The 13,038-nt window shown below is 50.1% G+C and overlaps 1 protein-coding gene across 1 annotated transcript in view; it reads right to left on the minus strand.

Annotated features, from left to right (window-relative positions):
• Positions 1–2,489: 2,489 nt before the first annotated feature.
• Positions 2,490–13,038, minus strand: part of aatkb (apoptosis-associated tyrosine kinase b) — a 14,257-nt gene continuing 3,708 nt past the window's right edge. Inside the window, exons 5-11 of the mRNA XM_084485387.1 lie at positions 11,275–11,359; positions 10,715–10,836; positions 10,051–10,200; positions 5,880–9,465; positions 5,614–5,746; positions 4,454–4,681; positions 2,490–3,594 (exon numbers count right to left, since the gene is read on the minus strand). Of these exons, the coding sequence (XP_084341513.1) occupies positions 4,455–4,681; positions 5,614–5,746; positions 5,880–9,465; positions 10,051–10,200; positions 10,715–10,836; positions 11,275–11,359 (4,303 nt within the window). The 3' untranslated portion in view covers positions 2,490–3,594; position 4,454. The remainder of the gene's footprint in view (positions 3,595–4,453; positions 4,682–5,613; positions 5,747–5,879; positions 9,466–10,050; positions 10,201–10,714; positions 10,837–11,274; positions 11,360–13,038) is intronic.

The raw sequence follows: 13,038 nt of genomic DNA on the forward strand, positions 1-13,038 counted from the left end.
CAACCAATCAGTGCACTGGGTTTGACGTTCACCAGATCTTTAGTCGTTGAATGCACCTTTGAAAACATTGAAACTGATTTACTGTTTTAAAAAATGAAAATTGAAGGAACACAGGAGAATCGTGAGTGTGTCTGGACCTGATGTGGTACAGATTGAAAGTAATAAATCAAATGAATGAAAGAGAATCAGCCTTATCTAAATAAATCCAATCTGCCATCCAAGGTGTAATTATAAAATAAACCTGCCTTGAGGAAATGTAGCTCTGATTGCATAAACAATGTTTCCTTATTGTTAAATGATGTATTTACAGCTCATCCGATGCGGTAATCCATATTGTAAACGTAGCATTCAATCAAATCTATAGCAAATTGTGTTGCTGTATTAATGGAAAAAGACATTTGAATATATTGGATAATTGACTGTTCTTAGGGAACACAGGGTTCTGTCTGTTTGTCAGGTGATTTAAGGTTTGTATTGATGTAACCTTCAGCCGTCACCATTAATATGATCAACTGTAACTTAGGATAAAACCCCAGAAATGAAAAGTGGAGAGTGAGGTATACTGTTCTCAACTGTAATCAATGTAATGGCGAACGGAGTACTTTGATTTCATTGGAAAAAAAATAATTAAAAACTGAATTACACATTCTGAACATTTTGTGTTGTATTTTTGAGAGACCAAACAAAGAAATGACCTCAATGTTTCGCATTTCTCAGGTATTCTAGGACTGTTTGTACACTTGAAATGACAATTCAAGTGTAAAATACATTTTCCCTCAATGCCTGCAATCAAAATCAAGTTAGTAATTTGATCGCAGTATAGTTAGCAGAAGGACTTGTACACTCATGCCGCCATTTTGGGAGCATAGGAATGTTAATGATTATGTTAGTAGTAATGTGTTTTTGTTAATTATTTAGGAATTCATCCTGAAATGTCATAATGGGAAGACATTGTTGTCACATTGTTTCTCATGCCTGACGTGGATTCAGGATTCTAGAACTCTACTCTCTAGAGCCCTCTCAAAATGGCGACATATCACAAGAAATCCCATGATGCATTCTGATGTACAAGCCCTACAGCTTGAGAAGGTTAACTGTTCTCCACTCTCCGCCCCCCCAGCCCCCCAACCAACACACAGATGAGGACAAATAAAAGTTACGATGTATAAACCAAACTTTATTCAGCTTTTGATCAAAGGTACAGAGCGTGAGTGAGTGTCCAGTGTTTGTGAGGAACACGTTTTGACCCACGGTGTCTCCAACTCTGGTCCTGAGGGCATTTCATCAACAAGGCCAAGACATCCCCTCCCCAGAGGCCCCCCGTCTCGCCTCCTCTACGGACTCGACATCGGGGGCCCCCGGGGGACAGTACAACACATCTCTTTGGCAACCACAGACAGACAAGAAATCTCCTTTTATAATGCCTATTTTTTTCTTTTTCTTTTTACTCATCCACAGTTACAATACATCAACATTTTAAGAAAGAAAGAAACGTATTCCGATGTAGTCATGGGACATGAGGTTCACCAACAGTGTTCCAGATGGTTCTACGCTAAACGAATACAGAAGATTGAAGCATTCCGGGAACAAACACGTAAAAAAAAACGGTACAAGGTGTTCCGACGAGCGCAAACCCTTTCCAGACATCCCCCGGTTTCGTATTTTCTCTTCTCGTTCCGCGATTCCGTGATTACTGGGAAACAGCAGCCAGGTTTATTTTTCGACTTAACAAAAGTCCCCTTTTCCGTCCATTAAAAAAAGAGACCCAGAACACGAGTATGCACGTCGATGGTGCTAGTGACCGCACAGTAGAGGACAAGAGAGAACCGCCGACGAGAACACCCAGGGCTCTATGGGTTTCTGACGTTCAGCATCGACAGAGAAATGGACTCATACACACACGCCCCCAGTCAATGATATTCTGTGAAACTATGCTCTATTAAAAGGTGCTTTCTGTTTGTTTAGCTGTAATCGCTTTTGTATGATTAAGCACTTAAACGTACGAGACAAAGATATTATGGAGAGAGAGAAAAGAAAAGAAAAGAAAAGTTCCAACTGTACTCTTGGCTCGTTAATACAAAAGGTTTGAGAGGAAGTCAGTGTAGCTAATATACAGCGGGTCGTGGTGGTGGGGAAAAGGCCGGGCAGTGGTGCCCAGTTACTTAAAAAAAAAAACGTATCCTAACGACATGAGGCGGTCTAGAGACCCACAAAGCTTAGTGTCGCTTTCTGACTTGAATCGTTGATGTTATCAAACATTGCTATCAAACGTGTTGTTTATCGCACAGGAAACATGTATTCAAATGGGATGATTGTTCTCAGGAAAACCCCACGTTGCCAGGTGACCCATCGAGTTATGACCGCTAATGGACACCAGGGTCTGGGTTTGGGACTTTGTTGGAAACCGAAGCGATTGAACGAGGGGCATTTCAAATCCCTTTTTAAGACACAAGTCTCTTTACTGCTCCATAGTTCATAGTACAGTGTGTGTGTGTGTGTGTGTGTGTGTGTGTGTGTGTGTGTGTGTGTGTGTGTGTGTTTGTGTATGCAAGAGAGAGAGAAAGAGAGAGAGACTGTCAATCTCTATCATGTGGTAAAAAGCATTTGAGACACATTTACACAGTACAGTTTCAGGTCCTGATATTACTTTTATAATAAAAGAAACTTTGATTAAAACATCCATCGTCCAAGCAGGATGAGCGGTTTGTTTATTTGTGTTTTTAATAGAGTCATGCTGAACCCCTGCCTTACCTTTTCCTACAAGTTCTGACTTGGCTTGTTAAACACTTGGGCGTCCATTTTGATTCCTGTTTCCTGAAATTGCTCCAGAGTACACACGTCGTATTACTTCTGATACCTCAAGGATTTTCAGGAAATATCCACGTTGACAAAGATAACAGAAAGTTTCTCAACACAAAAACTAAAGAGGTCCAACAGTCCTCGAGCGGAGCTGATCAGTGATCTTAGAAAAATCACAGTCACTGTCTGCGTGATCTCGGTATTTGGAGTATTACTCGCCTTACCTGAATTCCCCGGCTGGCTCCCCACATTCATCATAATAATAATAATAATAATACTAACTGTTGGCAATTAAAACCTAAACGACACACGCAATGGCTTTCAAAGATCTCTCCTTTGATTATGCCTTTATCTTCCAAAAATAAACAGAATTGTGCTGCATCCCCAGCCCAATCATTCATTCTTCTTTACACACGTACATATATTTATAGATTTATATTTATGTCTTTTATTTTGTATCTATTTTTTTGGAAACCACATATATATTACCATACTCTTTTTCTTTTTCTTTTTTTAATAATTTAAAAAGGATGATCTGAACTCCACATCCCAGTCAGGAGGAGAAAGTGTCTATGAAAGAGAAGAGGCTCCGTCTCTGAGAGGGAAACATGAGCCCAGCCCAGAAGAAGAAGACCTCCTCCCAGTAGGCCCACTGGTCTGGTCTTCACCGGGCTGGCGGGTCGGTCCTTCCCCCTGCTGCTGCACGCTCCACATACGTCCCCTGAGTGCTTTTGACACTCTCGTCCAAAGTGACTTACGAGCGAGCTTTTGTCCCCAGCGCTGCCCTGTCCCTTCCTGCAGGAGGGCGAGTGACGACAGGAAATCACAGTGAGCAGCATGTCGCCTCATGGCATAATTTCCAAAGTCATATTTTCGCCAACTTGTTGATGTCTAACCTTGCTCTACTCTCCTAACGCTGCTGGTTCCCAGCGCCTCGTTGGCTAAATTCTACGCCAATCAGAGTGCTTTTTACATTCCATAAACACTCTCCATCTGCCATGAGTCATTTATTTGACTTGGGCAAATACACGATTAAAACATCTTAAAATATGACCTAGGCAATTATGCTATGAGGTTAACAATGTTTCGTCATTCATAAAAATCCAGGTCATTTAGATAATAATTTCGCTATTTATTTCCTTATCCTTGCATTTGAAGCAGACATTATTATTATTATTGTTGTCCTTGTGCAATTTCCTTCCAGGCAAAAGTAATCGAGCCAGAGCTGAAGTCTGTTTGTGGAGAGAACGCAATCTGAAGCCATTTCTCAATACCAAGTACGCGGACTACATACTCACGGACTTGGAAGTGCGTACTTGGCAAGTCCGGACTTCCAAGTACAGACTTCCGAGAACGCGAGTACGCACTCTGCAATTGGAACAGCAGCGGACTCGATGATGCATCCTGGGATATTTAACGGTCCCAAGTCCACACGAGTCACCTCCGATGCGTCCTCGGTAGAACGGCCTCATCGAGAACGCATCAAGAACACTGCCGGGTTTTACAACAGTACTCGCGTACTTGGAATTGGAACAGTGCTTGGGCCACCACTGATGACGTTTACCGAGAACGCAAGTACACACGCGTACGCACGAGAACGCGAATTGAGAAATGGCTTGAGCTTTTTTTCCGATGATTTCTGAAGGGTCCTTACCTCACGCCGAGTCCACGTCCGAGTCCGTCACGTGCGTGATGGAGAAGCGCGACACGCTGGACGGCGAGACGGTGAAGCGGGAGAATTTGTTGGCGGCGGCGGGCTGGGGCTCCGGCGGCGGCGGCGTGTGGGAGGAGCGCGGCGGCGGCGGAGGGGGGGAGTCTGACACCATCTTGGACGTGGGCAGAGGCAGCAGGGAGAAGTCGTCCTCCCACTCGTAGCCGGTACCTAGCGGAGGCAAGGCAACTTTATTTATAACGCACTTTTCATTCACACACAAGGCAGACTCAAAGTGCTTCACATATAAACACTGTCATACAATAAAAGAAAATAATAGATAAGTAAAAAGTAAAATAGATAGAAAATAGAGGCAAAGTTAAAAAAAAATAATAACATTTTAGAAAGTGAGAAAATAAAGGCAAAGTTACTAATGAAATAAAAAATAGAAGCATTGTAGATTTAAGATTTAGCAGAAAGCTAAAGCAAACATAAAAGTCTTCAAAGACAATACACTCTGAGTGACTCCCCCGGAAGGTTTGATGCCTATCCCAAGCCCGGAGGTTCAAATTCATTTGGAACGGGAAATGAAAGGCAGTACTGCAGCTAGGCCTGGGCAATAAAACAATAAATTATCATATCGTGATAGACTTTTGATCAATATCAATATAAAACATGTTCAATATATATAACGATAAGAGACTGGACCACTGAATCTAGCAGCTGGGTTTGTTACACAAACACGGTTCCATACTTATTCACAATATTTGAGCGTTTCTCATTGTTGTATCGACATTGGAGTATTGATCAATGAAGAACAGTGGAAGGTCGTATTAAGTGTTAACCAGAAGTGTTTAAATCCACCATGGTAATTCCTATTCTTTTTAGGTCATTAAAATGATCAATAGTTATCGATATCGATCAATACGATCAAGTTATATCGTGATATGTCTTTCAGCCATATCGCCCAGGCCTAACTGCAGCAACCCACAATATGACACGGACCGGACACGTCTATCCTCAACCATCATCATCACAGCACAACACACATTCTACTTCAACTGGTCAATTATCTACTTCAACAAGATCTTCTTACATTAACAGTTATAGTCACGTGGTTTTTCTTTGCCTAACCGCCAAGACCGACATCTTCGTTAACTTACTCTCTTCGGAGACGTTCCCGTCGGAGGAGTCATCCGACAGGGCCGGCCCTCTCTCCTGGGGTCTGATCGGTGTCCCCCGACCGTCCTCCCCCGAGAGAAAGCCGTGCTCAACCAGCTCCTTAGTGGGACTTTCCTAACGCCACCAGAGATGAGAGGGAAACAAAGGCAACAAAGGTAAGAAGAACGCAGTGATCACAGCGCTGCTCACTACTTGGGGGGGGGGGGGAAGCACGACGCACGGACCCGGCGGTGGGATTTGAATTCACCTGATCAAAGAGATAGACGGTGACGTCGTCAAAGAAGGACACCACTTTCTTCCTGTGCTCCTCCAGAGCGTCGTCCACGCCGTCCTGAGGAGCCTTCAGGAGGCTCCTCAGGTTGTGGGCGTCACTGTTGTCGCTCACGACGACGGGCACCGGGTAGCACTCGTCCTCGCTCTCCTCCTCGCCGCCGCTCTGCTCCCGCACGCTGTACGAGCGCAGCTCCTCGTCCGACTCCTCGCTGTCGTCGTCGGAGTCGGCGTCCTCCCTGTCGGCGTCCTCCGCGTCGCCGGGGGCCACCCGGCCCGCGGTCGGGGGCAGCGACGGGAGCGGACCGGAGGGAGGCGGCGGGGAGGACGAGGTGAACCGGCGGGGGGCGCTACAGAACTCCGCCGACGCCACCCCCGTGTCTTTGGCCGAGGTGGAGGAGTCGTCACTCGATCCCCCGGCGAGTTCGCTCCGTGTCCGCTCTGCCTCTTCCGCCTCCTCCGAGTCGCGGAGGTCGTGGAAGTCGCTGCTGCGTGCGGCTTTCTCCTGCTCCGCCCTGACCCTCTCCTCCTCGCCCAGAGCCCCGAGAGCTTCCTCCATGGCTCCGACCACTTCTGCCGCCCAGTCCCCCAGGGAGGAGTTCTCGTCTTGGGACGGCCACTCCTCCAACTCGGCCAACTCCGACTCAGAGGACTGAAAGGATCCGTCCATATGCTCGTCCTCCTCGACGCACAGCAGAGTGGCTGCTCCGTTGGGTTCTATGTTCATCTCGAGGGCCTCGAGCTCCTCTAATTCCTCCTCCCTCGCGTTGTCAAGATGTCTCTCCAGCATGCACTCAGTGTCTGACATCGTTTCCCCCTCTCTTCCCGTCTCAAGAGCTTCATCCCCGTCGTCCCTGGACAGTCTCTCGCTCTCGTAGTCGGAGAAATAGGCAGAGTCTCTGTAAGGGATCTTTTTACTCAGTGGAACGAGAGCGTTATCCCCGGCGTTTGAGGATTCTACACACGCATCCTCAGAGACTGACTGTTTGCTCGTTTCCATCGGAACGGCATCAGCTCCGAGCGCCTCTTCTTCCTCCATTTCCTCCTCCTCCTCCTCCTCGTCCAGACTTGGGTAGAGGGTGGGCTTCTTCCCCTCGCACGGCTCCCGGGGCTCATGGGGCTCCTTGGGGACAAACTCCGGACTCTCGTTGTTCTCCGTGTCGTAGCCGCTGTCCATCGCCCTCGGAGAGCTGGCCGGTTTGGCGGCCGCGGGGGCGGCGAAGCCCTCACAGCACCCGCCCACGGACAGCAGCTCCATGGAGTCCATGGAGTCGGGGGTTCCGCTCTGCTTCTGCAGGGACTTGATGACCGGCGAGGCCGTCGGCTCGCTGGATTCGTCCGCAAAGATGCCCGAGGTGACGTCGGTGGCGTCGTCGGTGGTGGTGGTGGTGGCGGTGTCGTTGCCGTCGTCCTCGTCGTCGTCACTGCAGTCCAGGATGTCGATGAGGCTGACGCTGGAGCCGCACCGGCCCACCCCGCTGTCGGCCGTCAGGCTCGGCTCCGACTCCGTCTCCGTCTGGGCGCCGTGCGCCGTCGCCGTCTCCGGCTTGTCCAGGCCGGCATGCGCCGTCAACGGGATGCAGACCTCGGCCACGTACTCGATGTGGTTCGCCGAGATGTCCGTCTTTTCCGTGGCATCGCTCGCGGAGAGGTCGATGTACGGCTCTTGGACGCTCATTGTCTGCGTGATTTTGTCAGAGTTCAGGGAGGCGTTCTTGGTGACGACGGGTCCGCCGGGAGCGGGCGACAGGTTGACCAGCTCCTCGCTGTTCGGAGTCTCGATGGCCTTGCCTGTGACGTAATCGTCAGGGTCATAGTTTCTCACTAGCAAGCCAGTGAGGGGGTCGATGAAGTGGGAGTGGCAGCACTCGCCGGGCACGGGCAACTGGGTCTCGCCTTCTTTGCACAAGTAGATGTAGGCATCTTCTGAGGGCGCTAACGTCTGGAGCATGCTCAGACCGAGGCAGGCGCTGTTGTCTTTGGCCAGGCGGGGCTCCAGGTACTCAATGGGTTTGGGCAGCGAATGGAAGGCCAGACTGTTCTCCTCTGGCCAGGAGTCCTCGATGTCCGTACTGGGCATCGTGTAGTGGAAGTCCACGTAAGAGTCCTGCCTGCAGCTGTGGCTGGCCCGCCTGTGTCTGCCCACGCCGCCGCCGCCGTGGCCGTGTTTGGCGGGCCACGTGTTGCAGCTGTGCCGCTCCAGGAAGACGTCCTCCTCGTCCACGTCGTCCTCCGTGTCGCTGTCCCGACGGCGTCCGACGAACAGCGCCCCGCCCGTCTCCACGTCGACGCTGAGGGAGTGACCGCCGTGTCTCGCGTGGTGGCCGGTGTGGCTGGGCATGGTCTTCCGCAGGGAGCCCATCATGTCGTAGTAACCCCCCGTGACGTTCCTGCCGATGACGGAGCTCTGGCTGGAGTCCAGGTAGGGCTCGCCGTAGGCCTGCTGAGGCGAGCCGTTGAACGAGGGCGGCACTCGGAGGGGATGCTCCAGCTCCCCCAGGGCCTGGCGGAGACTCCGGGACCCCCAGCTCTCCTGCAGGGGTTCCAACGGGAGGTCGTCGTCGTCTCCTATCAGGTAACGGTGATCCACGCCCAGAGGGGGTGAGGGTTCGTAGTAGTAGCCTCCGTCTTGGTCCTTGTACGAGACGTAGTGCCCGGAGACCCACGGCGTCAGCGGGCTGCAGTCCGACACCTGGCCCAGTAAAGGCTCCATGGTCAGCGAGACGGCCGGGCTCGAGTCCTGCGAGTCGTACAGGTCGGCCTTGTGGATGTCCGCCGACCAATAGGAGCCCATGTTGTTGTTGGCCTGCGAGGGACACGACATGCACTCCCCGGACGACTCGGCGCTTCCGGTGAGGAAGCTTCCACTGCTGCCCTGGTAGTCGGGGCTGTAGGAGCACATGTTGTAGTCCAGCTGGATGTTACACTCCCCCGGCTCCTCGATGCGGATGTAGTACTCGTTGCCCAACGAGGGGCTGTGGGCGCTGAGGACCGGCACCACCCCCGGGCCACCGTGGAGGTGCTTGGTCTGGTAGTAAGAAGGCGAGGCCCCTATCCCCTCCATGGGACACCCGCCCACTATGCCGCCCGGCGGGTAAAATTCGTCAGCGTGGCAGCGGTGGTGACCCAGCCCGCCGTCTGCTGAGCGGACGGCGGGCTGGTAGTGCTGCTCCGCCCTCGCCTGCTCCCACTTGTACTCAAAGTTGAGGCCGCAGCTCGTCTCCGTCACCGTCAGCACGTCGTCGCCGCTCTCCGCCGAGTGGTAGCCCTCGCCCATCCCCGAGAAGTGCTCCAGCAGGGGGAACGACGAGACGGAGGGCGAAGGCGGAGGGGGGCGGTGGCGGTGGTCGGACGGCAGGGAGGAGGGCCCGCGGTCGTGGTCGCGGTCGTGGCCGTGACGTCCTCCTCCTCCGGTGTTGGGACGCATCGAGTTCCAGCGCCGCTCAAAGTCCTCCTCCACCTCGCTGGCTCCCTTGGCGCACAGGTAGCTGAGCAGGAGGTGCACCTCCTCCGCCGTGGGTCTCTGGTCGGGCTGGAGCCAGCAGAACTGCATGACTTCGTACCTGGGGAACACACACGTAGGACGACACACGACAAAGGAATAAACGGACCCGTACGGAGGTGGTGATAAGGGCTGTGCAATTAATCGAATTTTGATCACGATTTCGATTCTTGGGTCAAACGATCTCCAAATTAATAAAATCGATTATTAATAATAATAATAATAATTGGATTCTGAAGTTCAAGACAAGTTAAATGCATTTTATTTTCAAACTCAAAAAAAAATCATTTGAAGAATCGGGATTTCAATCTTGACCAAAAAAATTGTGATTCAAATTTTTTCCAAAATCGAGCAGCCCTAGTGGTGATGCTCTTTTGTACTCGTCGTCTGATCAAATGTACTCAAATCAAATGTATAAAAAGTGACATTTAAGAAGTCCCTGAAACAGGCTGCAGCTATAAAATATATATAATAAGGCTAAGGCTAAATGAAGGGCTTGATCTTTCCTCAAGTGACGTTCATACATATCTATACCTCTGCTTTTTTATGTGTGTGTCTTTGTGTGTGTGTGTGTGCCCGTTCCCGTGCGCACGTGTACTGTATGTGTGTGTGTGTGTGTAGCAGTGTGTTCACGTGCACGGCTCACCAGCGGTCGGCCAGCGGCACCTTAAGCAGGGGCTTGGCCAGCTTCAGCTGCTGCTCCTTGATGGTGTAGCTGAGCACCTGTCTGTCGGAGTAGTGTCGGTAGGGCTGGTTGGCCAGCTCAAACAGCTCCCAGATGGTCACCCCCAGAGACCTGCAGGACATCATCCACGTCAGCTGTAGGTTCAGCCCAGGCATTTCTTATAAAAGGCAGGTGTGGACCAACGGTAGTGGAAATTCAATTATCATTGAGAAATTTGACGATTGCCTTTTATTAAATGGACATGGTCGTTCACGTAGCGCTTCTGTAACCAGTGGTCACCCAAAGCGCTTTACAATTATTGCCTAACATTCACCCATTCATGCACACGTTCATACACACGATGTCGGTGTCAACCATGCAGGGTTAGGGCAGTTAGGGTCAGGTGCCTTGCTCAAGGACACCTTGACAGTCAAGGACGAGCCGGGATCGAATCTATCCCATCTATCTCATCTATCTCATTTATCTCCTGAGCCACTGCCGCCTATTCCTGAAATCCTGAGTTTCCCTTGCGGTACTTAATAAAGTACAACTCATGTTCACTAATCATTGCATTGTGTTGAAACCAAAACTTTTTCAAAAACCTTCAAAAAAAACGTTTCACTTGTCAGCGGGACGCGAGTCCTACCAGATGTTGCTGGGCAGGGTCTGATTGGCCATCAGCAGGTCGCCCTGGACCTCGTCCACCAGCTCCGGGGCGATCCAGCGCAGCGGCACGTGCACCTGGTCTGACGTCACGTGGTAGTCATCCTGCAGCGGGAGGAGGAGGAAGCGGAGAGACAGCAGAAAACACACTTACAGTTATTGTGATGCAAATACACAATGATTGTGTAATTCCTTTTGTCGTGTGTGTGTGTGTGTGTGTGTGTGCGTGTGAGCGCGCGTGTGTGTGTGTGTGTGTGTGTGCGTGTGTATGTCTGCGTGTGTGTGTGTGTGTGCACGTGTATATGTCTGCGTGTGTGTGTGTGTGTGTGTGCGTGTGTGTGTGTGTGTGTGTGTGGTGTGTGTGGCGTGTGTGCGTGCATGCGTGCGTGCATGCGTGCGTGTGTGTGTGTGTGTGTGCGTGCGTGTGCAAGTGTGTGTGTGTGGTGTGTGTGGCGTGTGTGCGTGCATGCGTGCGTGCATGCGTGCGTGTGTGTGTGTGTGTGTGCGTGCGTGTGCGAGTGTGTGCGTTGAGTCAGGCTTTACTCTGTATTTGGTGTGTGCGAGGCCGTAATCTCCTATTTTCACTGAGACATCAGCGGTCAGCAGGCAGTTCCTCAGAGCCAGGTCCCTGGAGCCCGACAGAGGGGGAGAGAGAGACAGGGCGATAAGAGTCAAGAGTCACACAAACAATCACAGGATCAGAGAGAGAGAGAGAGAGAGACAGTGGAGAACAGGGGAGACAACGGGGACGACACGAGTCAAGAGTCACACAAACAATCGCAGGTTTCGTCGTGCGCCGCCATCGGCTGCGCTCGTACGCCAGAGTACGGTGAGCGCCTCGGGTGTCTACGCATAGCCTGCTATGACACAAACAACAAACAACAAACAACAAATAACCTCCACTGTGTTCACGTTCGATGAGGTTGACCAGCGTGAAAGACTTCACCCTTCTGGAAACAGTCATACTGCCATGATCAGGTCATCTCGGTAAATAAGTATATGTAGATTAGGTAGACAAATATTAAGAGGACCATAGTGTGTGTGTTGTGTGCATGCGTGTGTGTGTGTGTGTGTGTGTGTGTGTGTGCGTATGAATGTGTGTCAGTGTTTGTGTACCTGTGTGTGTGCTTGTATGTGCACCAACACCTACCTACCCCGAACCCGACGACCAGCGACCGCCCCCTGCAACAAAATCACTGATGCTGGAGTGTAGAAACAGAAACTCAGGCAGCACCAGGATATTGTTCCAGGAAGCAATCAGTCTGAGGACGGCAGAGTAATAAACTGCATCAGGAGCCACACTCATACTAATCACATATTAATGTTCAACTCTCAATGTTCTTCTCTCAGGCTGACCTTCACAAAGTCCGTCCGTACTTCATACATACATTTCGTCACGACAAGACATTATTGTAATTTCCCTGTATTTGGGGCTGAGCCAGGATAACGTCTCCTGCTTCCAACCCCGTTCAAGACTTGGCTGCCAAGACTTTTAACAAAATCCCAAGAGACAAGAACGCATCAATCCCATCCATCTTCCTGTCCTGGCTACCTGCTAAACTATCATCAATGTCATTTAAAGCCCTGCACAGCTAAGTACACTTGTCAGAAGAACAGAAACAATATATCGCCGTCTGTAAAGTAAGGATGTTCATAGAAAGTGCCAAGCACTTACAATCTAGGTTAACCCATTCCCTGCATACAACAAAGATAGCTAAGATAAGATGCTACACAATGCTAAGTACAATTTTTTTAAGTGCAAGGACGTACAAACATACAATAAGTGAGTAGATTAAGTGCCAGGATGTACAACGTACAACAACTGCGTAAGAGGGGCGTGGGGGGGATAGCTATGCAGAGTCTAGGTGTACTCTGACTTGTGATTTTTCCTCCCTACATTTTAGATGGACCAGCGTCCCACGGCCCCAGCCGCTGCCTGTGCCCCTCAGTAAGGTGAGGAGGGCGGGGTCCTCATACTAGTACGCCTGGGCTCGTTATCAAAGGTAACCGGGCGTTTAGCATTTCAGTCCTGCAGCTGGGGAACTCCCTGCCTGAGGACCTAAGGGGAGCCGACTTTGTTTAAAATACTTCTCTTTTCTGTTTTGATTATGTAGCACTTTTTTGTACTTTGTGTACTTTCTTATCCTATTATGTAAAGCCCTTTGTGGCCGCGTTTTAAAGAAGTGCTTTTGTTAATCTTGTCCAAGAACAAAGCACACAGCCACCTTGAGACTGACGCAAAGTAACGCTTTTTTAATACGTCTTTTTGAAGCAGCTACGAATATAAAGCGGATTTTAAACTGCATA

This window comes from Micromesistius poutassou, assembly GCF_964030765.1.
Source record: "Micromesistius poutassou genome assembly, chromosome: 21".
In the NCBI taxonomy this organism is placed as follows: domain Eukaryota; kingdom Metazoa; phylum Chordata; class Actinopteri; order Gadiformes; family Gadidae; genus Micromesistius; species Micromesistius poutassou.